Source organism: Macaca fascicularis, chromosome 3 (assembly GCF_037993035.2).
Source record: "Macaca fascicularis isolate 582-1 chromosome 3, T2T-MFA8v1.1".
Classification (NCBI taxonomy): domain Eukaryota; kingdom Metazoa; phylum Chordata; class Mammalia; order Primates; family Cercopithecidae; genus Macaca; species Macaca fascicularis.
In genome coordinates this window covers 138,932,523-138,952,500 of record NC_088377.1, presented here as the reverse complement: position 1 = coordinate 138,952,500, position 19,978 = coordinate 138,932,523, and the positions used below count along the sequence as shown (strand labels likewise).

The 19,978-nt window shown below is 38.2% G+C and overlaps 1 protein-coding gene and 1 long non-coding RNA gene across 7 annotated transcripts in view; one reads left to right on the top strand and one right to left on the bottom strand.

The window, feature by feature from the left end:
• CACNA2D1 (calcium voltage-gated channel auxiliary subunit alpha2delta 1) overlaps positions 1 to 15,789 on the bottom strand; it is a 498,928-nt gene extending 483,139 nt beyond the window's left edge. For all 6 annotated transcript variants that reach the window (XM_005550361.4, XM_005550362.4, XM_005550363.4 and 3 more), the window contains exon 1: positions 15,380 to 15,789. In XM_005550361.4, coding sequence (XP_005550418.1) covers positions 15,380 to 15,474 — 95 coding nt within the window. In that variant the 5' untranslated portion in view covers positions 15,475 to 15,789. The remainder of the gene's footprint in view (positions 1 to 15,379) is intronic.
• Positions 15,790 to 16,372: 583 nt separating this feature from the next.
• Positions 16,373 to 18,708, top strand: LOC141409903 (uncharacterized). Its single transcript, XR_012432733.1, has 2 exons — positions 16,373 to 16,744; positions 17,143 to 18,708. It is a non-coding gene; the product is annotated as an uncharacterized lncRNA (long non-coding RNA).
• The last annotated feature ends 1,270 nt before the right edge of the window (positions 18,709 to 19,978 follow it).

Sequence of the window (19,978 nt, the reverse complement as noted above, 5' to 3'; positions counted from 1 at the left end):
AGGCAGGAGAATGGCGTGAACCCAGGAGGCAGAGCTTGCAGTGAGCCGAGATCGCGCCACTGCACTCCAGCCTGGGCAACAGCGTGAGACTCCCTCTCAAAAAAAAAAAAAAAAAAAAAATTATAGGAGACCTGTGTAACTTGACAGGAATCTGTACTGATTTAGTAAACAGAAAGGATATGGAACAAACTGCCATCTTCAGCTTCAGACAAAAGTCATGACACATAGCATAAAAAATCTTAAACATAACCTCAGGATGACAAGCAAGGAACAATCTGGTGCAATTTATTTATTTATTTTTTGACTTGGTCCTCCCTTTCCTACTCCCATTCCAGAGATTTTCCCCTAGTGCTCTAATGAGATAAATATGAAAAGCATAAGAGAAAATAGTAATCTTTACTAATCTCCATAGATTACTCCAGGAGTAGATTAGAAAATCAAGAAAAAATGTCTAGTTCTAATGGCTCCACATTAGAATAAGAAAAGATGAAGGAACTAACACTTTTTACTCTTTGCTCAATAAATTCAGTGGAATATACATAGATGGCCTATCATTTAAGCCTTACAATTTCCCCTAAAAGGTATGGTGTATGACACTCTTTTACAGAATATGAAATGAAATTGAAAGAAAATTAACTTTCCAAGATCACACAGGCTATATGAGCAGCAAGGTTCAACCTTGGGATTCTCTGACTCAAAATCCTGAACATTCCCACCATACCAGACTGCCCACCTTGAGTCCTCTGAACTACCATAGCATAGACTCATAAGGTTCTGGCTTTACTTAAGTATCTATCAACTTAGCAACTTTTGGGAGTTAGTAGAGTAATACACAACCACTGTGTGTTTGAAGATGTGAAAAAGTAGATCACAGGCTTCAGATAGGACAAAAAATTAAAACAATAATCAGCAGTTATATATCACATCCATTTTGATGTTTCAGTTACTCCTAATAAATTTACAATCTTCCCATGGATGATGGCATTTCTGGATACTACAAAGCATTTTCAGGTTTTATAATGTTTTCTAAATATATATATTCTACATACATGTAGCACATCTGAATCTGCATATATATTTTCTTCATATCTTATAACTTTCACTTGATATAAATCATTATAATATATATTTGATGTTCATATATTGTGTAATGTTTATTATATGTACACACATATAAATATGTATATATCGGTGTACGTGACTGATGTATGCGTTTCTCTGCAATTAGGGTAGATATACAGAGGCAACAGAAGGAAGAAGGAAAATAAAAACCGATTCTGAGTAGCCTGCTGACCCCAGGTTTTGGTTCCCTGTGCATATTACAAGAATAGAATCCAGGAGCCAATTCACTTCACATGTGGAAAAACCCAAAAGGGGTAGGACGAAATCCAAGACTTGCAACCTTCAAATGGCTCCTCTGTCACAATCATGTACAACCGGGACTCAGCTGGCCTTCAGATGCCACACAGGTTGTGTCACATCTGATAATTTAAGGAGATGAATGACCTCATATAATTATCACGCATGGTTTGGTCTGTGATGAGTTACCATTCCCCTATGTTTATTTATTACTATCGAAGAAAAATATAAATTTTAAACAATTACTCACCAGTAGACCTTGAAACCCATGTGTCAATCCTCTGGGAACTAAGCTATCCATGCACAATAAAATTTCACCTCATAAAAATTAATGCCAATTTCTACACTTACATCGACAGGAAAATCAGGTGTTTGGACAGACAGCCAAGCAGCTAATATGTTTAATTTAGAGCAATCTGCACAGCCTCCATTGTGCCCATCTTCCTCAGGCTTCATATGGCCCATTTGTTCAAGTCCCCCAACATTTTTGCAGATGTAAATTTAAGTCAATTCTAATAAAATGTCATGACAAAGACAGGGTGGTATTTTTAAAGTGGCAAACATCATAAAAATTTTACACATTCTTTTCTGTGGCAAATGTCAAAATGACTGCTATAAAAAGGCCATGTTGGCCAGGCACGGTGGCTCACGCCTGTAATCCTAACACTTGGGAAGCCGAGGTGGGCAGATCACCTGAGGTCAGGAGTCTGAGACCAGCCTGGCCAATACGGTGAACCCCGTCTCTACTCAGAATACAAAAAAAAATTAGCCAGGTATGGTGGTAGGTACCTGTAATCCCAGCTACTTGGGAGGCTGAGGCAGAATTGCTTGAACCCAGGAGGCGGAGGTTGCAGTGAGCTGAGATCAGGTCATTGCACTCCAACCTGGGTGATAGAGAGAGACTCCATCTCAAAAAAACAAAAACAAAACAAAACAAAAGCCAGGTTGCTGGCATCGAAAACTTCCTGCTTCAATGGTTATCATCAAGTTGTAATCATTAGTCATAGTATTAATGTATTGGTTAATCTAAAACATCTCTTTTATCCATAAATCAATTCCAAATTTGCACCAGAAATTTTATTTCAGTGCTTGATTTCTGCCAACAAAAAAACAGCATTTATGAGAGGCTTAACTCCATTTATATTGCAAAGTGAAGGGCTAGAGTTAAATGAGTGTAACTAACCATCAGTTGGATGAGTCAAGTAAAAGCTGGCCTTTTTCCGTACGCTTTTGGCAGATTTTTGCCAACTTCTGTATTGGTTGCGAAAAATGCAACTGGTCTTGATTTTACTATCCTGCACTCACTCAATTTGTAGGGTAGTCCAGAATCATTTCTATAAACATCCCGGATAGATTGCATTATTAACTTTCAGATATTCTGTTTTGAGGCTAAAAACTCACATCTTTGACAATGAGAGGATATTGGTGGTAAAGCTATGACTTTTAAAAATAGATTCACACTCTGTGGCACAGTTCTCCTACAACAGGTGCTGGCTGAATTGTCACAACAAAGCACATCAAATGCTTTGTGGTTCTGCTTTCTTCATGGTCTCTTTTAGGACACTGGTTTTGTCCTTAACCTAGGGATGGAACAGTTCACCCACCCTATTTCACTTACACTCCACTGCATCTCTTTCCCTTTCCCTTTTATAATGAAAGGCTACACAGGTTTTAGGAAGAGACGTTTTTAAGACCTGCTAAGCATCCCTTTTTCCATTCATTTTAAGTTTTTCTCATGGCCCAAATGGTTATATATTAGCACAATAATCTAGCTCACTAATCCATAGTCATCAATTCATGATCTCTTAAAGGCAGAAAAACCACACAAGGCACACATAATGAAGCCTGGCTATTAAACAATCCTTTAAAGTTCCCCACGCATTCTTTTATTTAATCTTCACGGTAACATTGGATGCAGGAAGAAAAAATACTATCCTTGTTCTACAGACAGAGAAATCAAGGCTGAGAGTTAGTTCTGCCCTACTTTACATGACTCCTCTCTCTCAATCTTATTGCTGGAATATACAGTCAGGCGAGATCATATATAAGACCTCAAAGCTCCTGCAAAGGGCAGCAACGTTCAGCAGGTAAGTGTAGGAATCTAGAATTGAGCTGCTTGAGATCAAATTTGAACTCCTAAGGAAATTCAGAAAAGTTCTTCATACCCTAAACTTGTTCCCGCATTTACAAAACAGAGATAATAATACTACTTATCTCAGAGGATTGGCTTGAAGGCTAGATGGATTAAAAAACATGAGGCCAGGCACAGTGGTTCGCGCCTGTAATCCCAGCACTTTGTGAGGCTGAGGTGGTTGGATTACTGAGGTCAGGCGTTTGAGACCAGCCTGGTCAACATGGTGAAACCCTATCTCTACTAAAAATACAAAAATTAGCCAGGCGTGGTGGTGCACACCTGTAATCCCAGCTACTAGGAAGGCTGAGGCAGGAGAATCACTTGAACCCGGGAGGCAGAGGTTGCAGTGAGCCAAGATCACGCCACTCTACTCTTGGAGTGAATAAAGAAATAACTTGTTCATTATTAATTATGAATTTATGATTCATTATTTATTTTTTCTTAACTTTTATTTTTAAATTCAGCGGTACAAGTGGAGGTAGGTAACATAGGTAAACTTGTGTCGTATGGGTTTGTTATACACATTATTTCATCAGCCAGGCATTAAGCCAGTACTCATTAATTATTTTTTCCTGATCCTCTCCCTCCTCCCACCCTCCACCCTCTGAAAGTTCCCAGTGTTGATCCCCTCTATGTGTCTATGGGTGACAGAGCAAGACTCTGTCTCAAAAAAAAAAAAAAAAAAAAAAAAAAAAAAAAAAAAAAAGGAGAGTACTAATTAATAGTGCCTGGCATACAGAAGGAAAAATGTCAGAAAACAATATTATTGTAACTGAAGGATGATTGGTAGTCATTATTACTGTTCAGACACTGCAGGTAGAGACACCAAAATTACTTCAAACTGTGAATATCTATGGGAGAGAAAAAAGAGCAAAGTCACAAAAGGGAAATAAATAGCCCACCCTAACTCTTCTCATCTCTTGCCACAAACCACAAGAGTGGTTTTTCCACACTGCAACGGTACCAATGAGAGGAAGATTGATTCTCAGATCCGCTGGCATTTGCAGTCCTAACCATTCATTCATTCATCCTGGAAACTCAGGGAACTGCCGTGATGGCAACTGCCAGTAATTTCCAGACCTTCGGGAGACCTGAGATGCCTCAGTGAGGGTTAACCAGGGATACACTTTGCGGGGATATTCTGTCAGTTTTTTGTTTATTTGTTTGGAGACAAGCCTCCCTATGTTGCCCAGGCAAGATTTGAACTCCTGGGCTCAAGCGATCTTCCTTCCTCAGCCTCCCTAACAGCTGAGCCTACAAGCGAGCCCTCGCCCAACTTCCAGTGGTTTTTTATCTTCTAGAGTTTATTATTTTGTTTTCTTGACAAGGATCTGTTTCAACCAAAACTTTTCCCCTCTACTGAGGGCAGGAAGCACCAATAGAGTTGGGCAGTAAAGCACTACTATCTGCTGAAAATCTATGAATAAGTAATGCTAAATTGTCAAAGCAAATAACGATCTGCTCTTTTATCTGTTTTTCAATGATATTACTGGAAGATCTTTCTACCACAAGCACTACACACTTTTAAAATCTAATGACATTGGCCAGGCATGGTGGTTCACATCTGTAATCCCAGCAATTTGGGAGGCCAAGGCGGGTGGATCACCTGAAGTCAGGAGTTTGAGACCAGCCTGACCAATATGGTGAAACCCCATCTCTACTAAAAATACAAAACCTAGCCGGGTGTGGTGGTGTGCGCCTGTAGTCCCAGTTACTCAGGAGGCTGAGACAGGAGAATCGCTTGAACCCAGGAGGCAGAGATCGCAATGAGTTGAGATCACACCACTGCACTCCAGCCTGGGTGACACAGTGAGATGTCATCTCAAAAAAAAAAAAAAATCTAATAACATGTTATAAAACTACATGAATCATTAAGATGATAATCTCTCCTAGGAAAGAAGTAAACGAAAAATAAAGACAAGTGAGAACCAAATGTTGCTGTGTCCAAAGGTAATATAGTGGCAAACTGGAGTCTTGTTACTACCACTGGAAGAAAAACTCTAGTCCATGCCTCTCAAAATTTGAATATCACTAATGTGTATGTATTACATTTCTGAATTATGTCATTCCTTCTCCAGAATGGAGTACGTAATTTAAATCATTCCTGTAAAAACATCTCCGGTAAATTAAAATTATATCTATCCTGTATTCCAACCATCTGCTTTACTTCTCAAGGCTGTTTCATATTTCAAAAGTTACTTTGTAAGACACTGTGTTTAGTATTGATCCCTTCCTCACCTGCCTCTATCAGAACTTTCATCCATCAATCATGGCATCTCATTGCTTTCATCTCTCTGACATTTGGTCTTCTCCCTCTGAGATATGGGAATCTCCCTTCTGGTAACACTTATTTAGTTGTCTGTACAGCCTTCCCCACCCTTCCCACCAGAGTCTTTTTCTGAGAATCACCTCTTCCCCTATCCACAGTAATAGCAACTGGCCTCTTACAATGTAATACCTCCTAATAAGATTGGACCAGATATGGTGAAGTAACCCAAGCTCAGGCAACCAGAGTCTCTTTTCCAAATCCCATCTCCTGGTCACAATTAAATGGGCTGTAAGTGGCCACCTGGCCCATATTCAGACGATCAACACATCTTCTTTGGGAGGTTATCTTTAGGACTAGGATTCTACACTCAAGTTGGTTCAAAGCTTCAAAGGAGAAAACATAATCCCTCACAACCATTCAATATCACGAGCACTGGAGGCAGATAGTGCCAACTTATAGAGAAAGAGAAGAAACAAGTGACACAAAGAGAAGCAGAAAATGACTTGAGAGATTATCGTGACAGCAGTCTCACCTTTGTCTGCAGTTGTTGGAACATCCTTAACCTGAACTCCCATGACGGATCATCCAGCTCCACTATCATTTAAAAATATTTCTTTTTGGTTTACGAAAGTTCTATGGTTTTGTACAATTTACAATCCCAAATGGCCTAACATTAACTTCTTCATTATTTATTATTTTTTCTTAACTTTTATTTTTAAGTTCAGGGGTACAAGTGGAGGTCTGTTACATAGGTAAACTGGTATCATAGGGGTTTGTTGTACAGATGATTTCATCAGCCAGGCATTAAGCCTAGTACTCATTAGTTATTTTTTCCTGATCCTCTCCCTCCTCCCACCCCCTACCCTCTGAAAGGTCCCAGTGTGTGTTGATCCCCTCTAAGTGTCCATGTTTTCTCATCATGTTGCTCCCCTTTATAAGTGAGAACATGCGGTATTTGGTTTTCTGTTCCTGTGTTAGTTTGCTAAGGATAATGTCTTCCTCTGAATTTACTATCTCTCACTTTCCTCATGTCACCAAATTCCTGGAAGGAACAAACTGCACTTGTCTCCATATTCTTAACTTGACCAACTCCTCCAGCCACTGAAACCATGCTTCTGTCCCTGACATGATGAGACTTCTCTCTTTCATCAGTGGCCTTGATGCCTTCCTTAAAGGGGTCATCTGGTTTGACTGTCCACAAAATGAAACTGTAAATCAAGGCCCTTCTTTTGAAATTCAGTGGCTATCTTAGATTACAGATAAATATGAGTTAAATAAATGGAAAAAAAATCCTCCTTCTGCCTTCAAAGATATTGCTCTCTGAATTTGCCTCCAAACTCTCTTTAGATACATTTTTTTTCTTTTTAACACAGAGTCTCACTCTGTCACCCAGGCATGCAGTGACACAATCTTGGCTCACTGCAACATCTGCCTCCCAGGTTCAAGCGATTCTCCTGCCTCAGCCTCCTCAATGGCTGGGACTACAGGAGCATGCCATCACACCCGGCTAATTTTTTTTTGTATTTTTAGTAGAGATGGGGTTTCACCATGTTAGCCAGGATTGTCTCGATCTCCTGACCTCATGATCTACCCACCTTGGCCTCCCAAAGTGCTGGGATTACAGGTGTGAGCCATCGCGCCCGGCCCAGATACATATTTCTAAGGGCCTAACAGACATCTACAAGATGCACTGCAAACTGCAAATGTCCAACAGTCAAGCTGCTCCCACCCTCACAACATCAACCTGCATTCCTCCTTGTTCTCTAGCCTACAAAATTAAGAGATCTAAACGACATCTCCAATTCTTCTTCCCTTCCCGATTCCTGAAATCTCACAACCACCAAGTCCTGAAATTATACTTCTACTTTAAACCTGCTTCACCTTCTCACTGACACTAATCTTTTTGAAACCTTGGGCATCATCTCTAGTTCAGTGAATGCTGCAATGGTATACTAACTAATCTCATAGCTTCTGCCTCATATACTGGCCCTCCTTAATCCATTTTCTACATATTATGATTCAAACCTATTACTTTTTTTTTTTTAATTTAAAAATCTCAACAGCAACACAGGATGAAGACCAAATTTGTGTTGGTACACAGAACAGGGCTATTGCTAATGTCGATGTAATATGAGCACTGCCCATCTCCTCCTTGGGTCAGGGGGCAAGAAATTTATCACCAGACTTAAGCCAACAGCTACCAACATCATTTCCCATCGACAAGTCCAATGCCTAACAAAGAACATACCATGTTTCTTTAGACCATGCCCCTTCAGTGTGCAATGTACTTTTTCCTTAGTCATGCTCTGATGTATCCCAGTGTTTCATAGTCAGCTTGGAGTTGCTAATGTCTTCCTTAGGAACTCTCTCCCTCAGTTTGTATTCTCAATAGGTAGCTCAGTGCAGTACGTAATTTGCACTCAATAATAATAATTGCATTAATTGTTGAATTAAATTATATTTGGTATTAAAAAATATTTGAAACAAGAAATATTAAAAGAGGCAACATAAATGAAAACTACTTCAAAAATAAAATATACTATTTATTTAGAAGGCTAGTTTTAAGTATACTACCTAGAAGGCTGCTTACCTGCAAGTTATTTCTTTCTCGTAATCTAATGGAAAAAAATTTACTAATGGAATTTCTTTCTTGTTGATTAGCACTTAAGCTCTTAATTAAAGATTATACTAGTGTTTCTTATCCAATAAACCATTTCCCAGAATTTCATAAAAACTAAAAATTTTTAAGTACTTATGTTTTGAGATCTAGATAATTTTATTGTCTTGGTCTCTAAGGTGAATTTCCAAATGTGAATATTTAAGTCTCTAAAAATGATTATTAAGTTTAGGAAGCAGCATTTCCAATATAACCAAGCTCACATGGGAAATGAAGAAAACAGAAGAAATTAAGAAAAATAACCAACTGCTACCTTTAGTATCTTTAATATAATGTTGCACCTCATAAATCTGAGGGCTCTTCTCTCTGCCCCACTTACACATCCATCATTCCTCAAAGTATTTTCACCACAATGCCTGTTGATCACTTTTTAAAAACAAGAGATTTTTGTACTCTGCCTGAGCCCATTTATTTTATTGTACCATTCCTCTTGTAACTCTCAAAATATGGCATTATTAATATTTAACCATCCCTTCACATCGTTTGACAGTATGCACCTTAGAAAAATTTTATTAGCTCTTTCCCCTCTTTTCCCTAATTATCCCTAAGGTATTGAGCAAATATCAAAAGAAACAATTCTCTAGACTTGTTTGACAATTTTGTTATGTGTTGATTACATATTACAGGTTTATCTGTATACCAAAATCCCTCAATAATTTCTCTTACAGAGAAATGTCTGATAACAGGAAATCTCCTGAAACAGTGAGTGCAGATTTAAGTGAAAAGGACCTGAAACTGAGGTCTGATCACAGGTAACTTAAGAAAAACAAATTTTTAAATTTTTCATTTGATTTGATGTTATATGTAAATAATAATGTTATGGTTAATAGTAATTGTACGCATGTATGTGTATTAAAGAGCGAGAAAACAGAATTTATTATTTGAATAAAATAACACTGGAATTACTTTTCATCATTTGCCAAGAAACCACCATAGTGCATTTTTAATTACTCAGAAAAAAATGAGCTTCAAATAGACAGTAAGATTATCCCCAAATCCGAAACATTTAAAATGGCCAACACCATTATTTTCTACTGCCACCAGTTCTAGTTTAAGTTGTTCTTCCATTTATGATATAGAATTTTAAATGTATCCTAATTTTTTAAATCCACAGAGCATATGGTTAAAAAAATCAGCAGAAGCAAATGTTAAAATAACATTTAGCCAGAAATATCCCACATTCATATTCAAAGAGAACTTCAAATATTGCTTTATATATAACAGCCTAATTCTGAATTATTGAAATTAACTATAAAAAGTGTGCCGGTTTATTGAGGCCACAAAGTCAATCTTTTCCTTGTTCATAACCTGTACAAAACAGTGGCAAAATACAAAGGAGCAATGACTGCTTTCTTTACTCAATTTTAAAAACTGCTAAGAGTAGCTGACTCTATGTACTGAATTACTACAAAAGATGTAAATCCTACAAGGAAGGGATATTTAAGAGCTTATATTTTTACAAATAAAAATTTTAAACCTGTGCACATTTGCCTTCATTCCTAAAATATCACACTACCAAATATGTTTAACTCTTACAAATTCAAAGCATATCTTATCTAAATGAAAAAAATAAAACTGCTTAGTATGTAAAGAACTTTTAATAGGTGCCAACATTTCAAATGTAGTTTCTTTCTCATACTTGTTTTGTTTAAAAGATGGCAAAACTGTCTTTAGAGTCATTTTTTAAATTACTTGTCAACTATGTTAGTAACCCATCTCTAAAGGACTTGAGCATTTTCCGGCTGCTTGTGTATGCAATATCTCATTTAATTGTCTTGGCAAATTATTCTTAAATGCTGGTGTTATTAAGTTAGATGTAATCCCTGAAAACAGTTGTGAACTGACAGAAGACCTAAGGTATGCACACTTGTGAATAAACTTACCTTACTGAGGTTTTTCTACTATATCAATTCACTTAAAGTTTTAAAAATATGTGTGGACATACACATACAATATTATCTCTTAATAGAATACTATATAGTGACACAAACTAGGAAAGTTATCTATGCGATGTTAATATTTTGAACTCTCAAGGAAAAGCATTATAGTATTTTTTCACAAAGTGCTGCCACTTTTACTTAATTGACATTGAGGTCAATCGCCTTTTTCTCTCATCTCTGTAAACAATATGATGCAATCGTTTACATGTTTCAGTGCACACACATAAAAAAATGAACCATGTGTAAGCTACATGGTTGGCCATCACAGCCCATTCCCAGTTTACTGGAAAGCAACTGTATGAAAGCCTTGGGAACAGTCGTGGTACTGCTCACAGATAGTTCATGAAAAGAAAGACTGGTTGACACACTTAGTGACACAGTGCTTGATGCACACTGTAAGCCTTAAGTAAATGTGGAGGTGATATAATAGAACAAAGTTTGTTCCCCATGGAAAGCAGCTGACCTGCTTTTTGAAACACTACCACAGACAGCTCTTTTAATAGAAATGATGGAACATTGTCATTTTAATAACAATAAAATGTTACTTTTTTGAAATACTGAAATTCTGATTTTTTTCCCAAATGCTATGTATACCTATGTTAGAAATGTTTATATCCATACCTGTAAGACATTAAATGAGATAAACAAATAGCATGATTTGCCTAAGATATGTTTTATTTTACACATTTAAATCTCCAATTTAAAGTTATAAATAGCTTGAAGACATGTGCTAGGAAATTCTTGGAAACTTGCATCTACATAGAGGAATAGGGAAATCAAGAAAAACCTGAAGAGGTGCTTTATATAATGATACTCCAGAGAATATGTAAATTAAATAATAGTTTGTTATGCGCACTATTGTAAAAATTATTTGTAAAATTTCTAAATGCATTATTGTTTACGAATATATACTCCTAAATATATATACTAAATTTTAACACAATAATTTCCATATGTTATGTTTTTGTAAAAATTTACTATGTGTAAACCCTAGAGAGGACAGTATTTTATTGTTAGTTTTATCAGTGTTGGAGACATAACAGAAAGATGTCTACACAGTCAGGTTGCTGTGAAGAAAAAAACTGTAAAGCTCTTATCTATTGTCAAAATGAACCACCTACTTTATATTCAAATTTTATGTATATTTATTAAATTATATTAATGAAAGCCATGGGGGGGAAGATAATAAAGGTACATTTTATTTCCCTTTAATAAACCATAATATGCTTAGATTCTTGTATTTTCTGACATTTTTTCAAAAATTATATCCATTTCAGTCTGTTTAATTTTCATTCAAATGCCAATCCAAATAGCTACACATATAGTGATGTGTAACATTAATAAATTTAACATAATATTACACTTACATGGAATATCTATTGTTGCATATTTTAAAACATACATCTGTGGAATAATAAATGTTATATGGTTAAGACAATGAAAACAAAATTAAAGACCTGAGAAAAGTTTATTAATGTTCACTGTTTCAGGTTTTATTCTACATTTAATATTTTATCTCATAATTGATCATATGGCACATTTCCTTGTGTATGTAAAATGTAAACAGAAACTGCTGACCTCAAGTGAGAATAATTATGTCACTTCTAATGCATGGAATAGATATCCATTACAATATCTTGACATACAAAATTTCTCCTTTATAGCCTTAAATACAAATTTCTCTAATAACAGAAAAAAATTTATATCCTAAGTAATTAAACCCAAAAGTACTATTCGTTTATGAGATTTTATGTTTATTTCCTGTGGAGATCCATAATCCTTAGTTTTATGTTTATAATATTATACACTTTATATTAAAATCCCCGTATACCAATGGGCTCTCGGCCAATTATTGAAGACTGGCATTTTGATATGACTAAGATAAAAGTTTAATATGAATAGTTATAACTATATATTTTTTTAATTGCATTTGTAAATAGATTCTAAAATTAAGGACAAATTTAAATTAACATTATAATACTGGCTATCACACATGTAATTCTAAATTTTAAAATAGAAGTCTTTCAACATGTGCCAAGAAATTATTTCTAGAAAAAAGGACAACTACCCTTTTTGAAAGCTACGTTTTAAAAATACCAGTACATGTGCATACTATAGCATAAAAATGATATATTTTCCATTTATATATCAACCAATACACATTATGTGGCTGCTACCATATCACGTATTTATGTTTCACACCATAGGGAGACAAACATTTCCAAAAGAAACACCTAACCCAGAGAAATAATTGTATCAAAATTTCCTTGCCTGAAAAACATCTATTTTAGTGTTAACTCTTAGAACAGGTTAACTACTACTTTAATCTAAAAAAAATTTATATTAGAATGTATGTTAAACCAGACAGCAAAAATTGAAAGAAGATACTTAGACTGACACATTATTTGTTTTACCATAATAGAATTTAAGCCCTTCGTACAGATGTAAACACTCTACATTAAAAAAAAAAAAACTTTGAATTACTAATTCTAATTGAAATCCAACTCCAATTAGTGCATAATTAATTTTATAGTGTGTGATGGCATGCTCTTCCTCTTCAGATGATAAAAACTTCTTATACTTTTTCTCTGAAAAATAAAATTGGCAAAAAAAACCCAAAAATATTTATTAATGATTCCCAGAGAAATTTATATACAGAAGCATAATGATTTGCCTTTAGTGATACTACAATCTTAGTACTCACTTTTTATAAATTTCAAGTTTCCCCAAAGATTTGAGATTTGTCCTGATTACACAGTGCATAAGAATTCTCTTCTCTAAAGAAAAGCAAATGGCACCACATCTTCATGCAAAAAAAATTGCATTTTTTTGTTTCATAAAGTTTATTCAGAAATCTAACATGAAGTACAAATGTCAACCATCAGTTCTTTCCTCAGAAGACAGTGTTACTAACTTTTCAAATGAAAAACTGAAGATGCCGAAGGCTTCCAAAAATATTGCTAAGATTACCTACAGGAGATTGACTTCGCTCCACAAAACCTTTCATTAAGTATTTCATTCATGAAATAATCAATGTCCTATATAATCTGAAAATATCTTGAATTTTCATTGTTAAGAAAATTTCAGATCCTTTCAAAGAAAAGAAATTGTGGTGTCCTACTTCCCATTTTAGCCCACTATTTATACTCTTTCCTGTCTAGTAAATTTCTGAACATGAAAATTGATTTACTTATAATTTTAGGAAAGCATTATTGCAGATGTTCTTCTTACAATAAGGATTTTTACATTAATGTTTTACCATAGTATGTTGAGGAATAAAAGGTTGTATTTTGTTGCAGCTTTCTCCAATGGTATGATGATGTATCCCCTCCCATGACAAAAATATTGATAGATTGTCAGTTAAAAACAACAGTGTAAAAATGAGTAATAGGAACACATTTAGAAAGTGACTGTTTTTTAAAGAGCCACTTCTTTATTTGACACAGAATGCAAGCGACTCACTTGAGTTCTCACTTTACAGGCCAAGCAACAAAAAGGCTTAAAAAATTAAATGGAAGTGTGATGCCTTAACAAGAGTAAATAATTCTGAAGCACCCTTTAGGGTGATTCTTATTCTTTTTATGTTCAAAAATATCCGACTGGAACATCCTGCCAATTAAACGAAGATCTCCAGATGGCATTTACCCTTCTGCTTCATAACAAAAAGGATCTGCAATCAGTTTTATGAAAGATTACCTAAAGAGGAACATTACTGTAAATCAATGACAACAAAAATTAGACACTCCCCTTCTAAGGGATAGAATGTGCATCCTCCAGATTCTTGCACTGACACCTAACGTAATAAATACTTAAAACTGAATCTTAAATAATAGCCGCAGGGTTTCAACCGGTAAAGATTCACTGTTACTTTCCACCAAAAACTGTATTCAGCACTCAGCCAACAAAGGACAGCAAATAATTCCCAGCAGCATAAATACCGGGAAAGCTACCTTGGGCTTTGTTTTTGTTATGTAAAATGCATTAAAGTGACTCATGCACTTAAGATTACCTACCCTTAGAAGCTTTAAAGAAGCTTCAAGAACCAAAATAAATGCTTTCCCAGAAAGCCGGGAAGGCTATTCGGTGCATTAAGAAATATGTATATATTTATATGTGCCACTGAGTTTGATTCTATTTTGCTGCCTAAGAGAGGAGAGAATTATTATTTTTCATTCCCTTCCTGTCGTGTGACTATAGCTACCTATAAGCCCTCTATTTCCAGAACAGCAGCGAGGTTTTTAAAAGTTATTTTAGAAATGTTAAAAATAAAAGAAAATTGCAGGAGACTGGAAACAGTCCCTCCTTCAAAGAACAGGCTCTATTCATTTGAAGAACAGGGACCGCGTGTCTGCCGACACTTAGATGTTTCAAATAATGGGGTTGGGGAGGTTGGATCGCTCGGTCCCAGTACCTGCGAGCCCCCTGCGTGGACAGCACGCTCGGCCGCGGGGAGCCAGCACGCGTCTAACTGGAAGGCTGTCAAGTGCTTCCAGTAATGTGGGATAAAACGAGTTTGGGCACTACAGCAATTAAAGAGCATCTCGGAGGCCAAGTGCGGGAGAAGTCCACGCTACCTCCGCAAGCCTGAAATTACCTATTTGTAAATTACCCAACCAAAACATAACTTTTTATTGAACTGGGTTGAATGAGAACGGGTGAGCTGGCTGGAAACTTTTTTCCCCAGTACAGCTGAACTCTGAAGTCTAGAGAATCCCGTTAGAGACTGGCTGAGACGCCGCAAGTCGTCGGCGGGCGCTTCCCGGGACAGCCGGTCCCCGTGCCCGGCCCCGCGGAGGCGCCCGAGACGCCGGTTCGGGGCGCATTCCAGCGGCGGGCGGCGCGCACCGCCCGCCCGGCCTCTCCGCATCCGAGCCCGGCTCCCCGGCCGCTCGCTCCCCACCCCCACGGGCGGAAAAGCCCCGCGACTCGGGAACCGACCCCCACCCCAGACTCCCGCGGCGCCCCTCGGCCGGCGCTCCCTGCCCGGCCCGCCGACTTACGTGACGGCCGAAGGGAACGGCTCCTCCGACGAGGGGCCGATGAGCAAAGATTGGAAAAGTGTCAGAGTCAAGGCCAGCAGGCAGCCAGCAGCCATCTTCGCGATCGAAGATCAATGCCCCCTCCCTGCCCAAGCGGGGGAAGGAGCGGCGCTGGAAACCGCGGGCGGAGGAAGAGCAGCACACGCCGCCGGGACCGCGGGCGTCTGGAGGGCCGGCAGCGCCCGGGGCCCGAGGCGCGGAGCCGCGCGGAGGACGGCGAGGGCGGGAGCGGGCGACGGAGAAGGGGCGGTGGCGGGCGGACCCACTAGCGCGCGTCGGTTGCTCCGCGCCGCGGCCGCCTTGCCTCCGCCGCCATCAAGGGCGACTTTGGAAACAGACCTCGGCGAGCCCGCAGGCGCTCGCGCGCTCTCGCTCTCCCTCTCGGTTTCCTCCCTGATTTATTCCCCCGATTGCCGAGGCGAAGGCGGAGGCGGGGGCGGGGGCGGAGGAGGGGTGACGGCGCTGGAGGGTGGGGGTGGCTGCAGGAATGGGGGAATGGCAGGCAGAGAGACTTGTGGAAGCGAGAGGCTCCGTCTGGCTTCTCAGGCAAGTCAGAGGGAGGCGGCTGGGGGTGGGCAGCGGGAGGGCTGGGCGTCAGAGCAGTCGGGCGGAGACGGGCCGGGAGCAGCCCTCCATACAAGGCAGCCAGGAACTCCCAAAGTCGGCGCCGGCTCTCTCCCGCCGCCCGGCGTGCGCAGGGGGAGCGGAGCAGCCCCGCGGGGCTCCCGGGGGACGGTCAGCCGCCCAGCGGGCATCCACAGGCTGCAGAGGCTCCAACCCAGGACTTGGCTCGCGTCTTCGGGAGTTATTTTTGCACATGCAGGCAGCGTTCCCCCCAGCCCTACTCCCAGGCGCAGAATCCACTGCCTGCCTAGGAATCGTGAAGTGATTTGACAACAAATGTAGGAGGGGTTTGTATTGCATTTTAAAGCACCACTGTTGACTCTACCAGGTGGCACTATATGCCCGCGTGTGCCATAGGTTATAGCCTCTGGCGGGGCCGGGTGTCCTTTGTGCCAGCGGCCCCACGCCCAGGTACTGCTCGGCTCACCTGGCCAGGACAGAGCCTCGGGCACCGGGCTGTGGACTGACAGAGAAGTACTGACGCTGTAAAATCTTCCAGTCCTGTGGTTCCACTGGACAGAGGGGCGGAGGGACGAATTCTGCATCTAGGGAGGACAGTAGTAAAAGAAGGGCTTTGCAGCATCTCAGTTGGGACTGCCTCCAAAAGGGTCCTAATGCCCTGCTCTGGCCACTGGTCTGCCCGGCCTGACAAAGGTTGCCGAAGGGTGAGCTCACTCTTGTCAATGCGAAGGCATGAAAAGGGTAAGCAGCAGGAACAGGTGGCACTCTGTGAAATGCGCCTGAAATGTAGAGGAGGAATTAAGGGAGGGGGAGAGAGCTAGGGAGTAGCAATGTCGGACTGGTTTTACCTCCAGACTCAGGAGAAGCAGTGGCGGGCTTTCTCCTTGAAAAAACAAGGTCTGCGAATAGGCCTTTCCTGTCCAGCACAAGACTCCTATCCAAAGGGCCCCTGGTGGGCCAAAGGTGGAAATATATCCTTGCACACCTTAAATTCTTAAGCTCCCTCTAGTAGTGTATGAGAATACTTTTGACATGACGTGCAGAGAATGCAATTTGTGATGACTATCCTGCATATGCAAAAATTCTGTTAAGTATCGGAGTGACTGTCAGATTTTTAATTAGCCCGTTCTTATTTCTAGGAGAAGCTTCTGAAAGAAAGAGACCCTTATTAATCGGAAATGGATTTTCCAGCTCTCTGAAGGCAATCTCCCAAAACAAAGACTGATAATACTAGTACTACTATTAACTACTGACCAGATTTTAAAAGCGTGTGTGATTTTATGATGCTTAGCATCATGAATTGTTTTTCCTTCCTACTTATCTCTCCTTTTTTAATGCTTTATTTGTTTTCTTTATGTTCTCTGCATCTCTGTCTGGCTCTTTGTTTCTTTCTTTCTACTCTGAGTGGCCTCACAAAAGGCACCCCACCGTGACTTAACTTAGTTTGTTTTATGCTAGGCATGGAGACTGTGGCAGCAGGAGCTGCGCAAATGAGGGATGAAGTGGGATGTAATGGGACTGAGAACTACAGCTCAGAAGGGATATTTTATATAACTGAAGATAGCATTCCACTCCAAAATTAGATAAGCAAATAGTCAAATTCATCATTTCTTCCATTTTTAATAATTCAAAAGCAGACATTCTTCCCCAGCATGAGGATGAAGAAGAGCAGAATTAGATGCCCATTATTGTCTATGTGATATGTTGGTATCATAATACGCTCACTACCTAAAAATATCATTATTATATATTCTGTCAATTATTTCAACATCAACTCCAGACTTCCCACTATGGTACATTGTTTCCAATTTTATATCTTTAGGAGAAAGGGCTTAAAGAATAAAAGAATGTAATAAGCTTGTAGAGAAGGTAAGTCAGCTTTTATTATTAACTTTGTTGGCCTTTGAGCCAAATCTCAATTTCTTTGGATCACTCTGATGAAGCACTGTGTTCTCCAATATGTGAAGCTGTTGAGGAAAGATATTGCTTCTACAATTCTTACTGAAAGGGTTGATTATCAACTGTGAGCCTACACCATTGTTTAAAACTCTGTTGTGAGGTTTGCTATTAATTGCTTTTTACCAATCTAAACCTTTTTATTGAGGATATTCAAAATGTGTGGGTTTTTTTAATGTATGACAGCTAAAAGAAGACCATTTCCATAACATAGCATTATGTTTCTGTTGGATTAACTATACCCATAACGGTGCATTTTTTCAGCTCAGTTCTGTTATTTCGGAAAATCCCCTTAAAATCAGATTTTATCCCATTAATCTTAATAAAATGTTGCTTAATCACGATAAATTTGCTATTCAACATAAAATGTTGACAGATCATAAGGATTGATGTTAAGCTGTTATAGTAAATGATGTAAATGTGCAGTAAATACAGTAAATATATTAGAGGTTATAAATGCGCAAGAAGTCACAAATCAATATCTACTATTCATTTAAAAAGAAATATTTTAATTAGAAAGTAAGTTAGTAAAGTATTGCAGGAGATTTTTGCATTTAATCATTTCTAGAACAAAGTTTAAAGAGATTTAATTCATGCAAATCACTGACCTTTACCTACCACAAACTTGAGATTAGCACCTTTTGGCTCAATCTCAATTGTTAATTCATATGTTTAATTTGTTCATATGCATTTCATTTTTTAGTAACTAAGAGTAAATAAAAAACAATAAAAACCTGATTGCCATGAAATGTTTATTCTTCCTTATTTTAGGTGATACTATGATTATTGGCAGCATAAAATTATGTTTTTATTGTAGTTTTGTATGAGTGTATGTACAAACATATTTTTCTGTGATTTTATTCAGTAAAGCAAATCTAATTTCTTCAACATTTTGCCTGAGAAATTGAGACAAAGTAACCTAATTGAAGTTATTTTATCTTTCTCTCTCTTTTTTGTGCTCATGTACAAACAGACAAACCCAAACACTGAAAAGGAAAATAATTATCCATAGCCAAAAAAAAAAAATTAAAGGAAATAATTTTCATATTTTTTCCACATCTTAAGAAAACTTAAGGTGAAAACCTTGACAAAGGGCCTTATTTCTTTGTATGCATATAGGTGTATATGACTCATCTCTGAGACAGACATACTGTTAAGAGTCATAATCAAGAAATCTTGTGATTTGAGATGGTACTATGCTTCCATGCACACAAAGATGTGTGCCAGAAAAAGCGAAAATTAAAGACAAATGGACATAAAGCGTCAACAATCTTACCTCTTTGGGGAATACTTTCAAGAGACAGGAATAAGAAAGAAAGCAATTCAGAAGTATCAATGCCCAGGAGAATGGTTAAGAGAGTGTGCAGTGATTTTTTAAGTCAAGAGTTTATATTTGGCATTTTTAAAGTAAAGTGGCACATTGAAGCCTTCATAAAAAATAAAAAATAAGAAAAGCTTAGAAAAGAAACTATCCTAAACTAAGAAACAAGGTCAAATATTTTCTATGAACAAGACAACTATTTAGAAAAAAATTTCCTTGACCCAAGTAATACAGCTATTGAGTGATAGGGCATTGAATTTCTGATGAAAGAAATACCTTTTCTAACGAGGCGCAAAGTAACATTAAACAAGTATTTATTGGAGGTTTATTATTTGTCCATCAGAATCCCCATATTGGCAAACTTATGCTAGTTTAAGTATTTAGAAAACAGTAGCTGTTATATTTTAAAATACCATCATGTCTTCAAGCAATAACTTCAATGTTATTTTATTTTGAATCTCTGCTAATCATAGAATTTTTCATTCGGTTTCTTTTTTATTTTACTCTTCCTCTCCTTTTCCTCCATTAAACAAACACATTCAGAAAAAATCAGGACCTACAACATGACTTCCTATTTAAACAAAACAAAACAAAACTGTATTCATCTCTAAAATCTGAATTTCATAGCAAGATCTTTCTTCACTCCAGAGAGTTGCAGTTGTGGTTTTTTTGTTTTGTGACTGTGACAGCACAAAAGT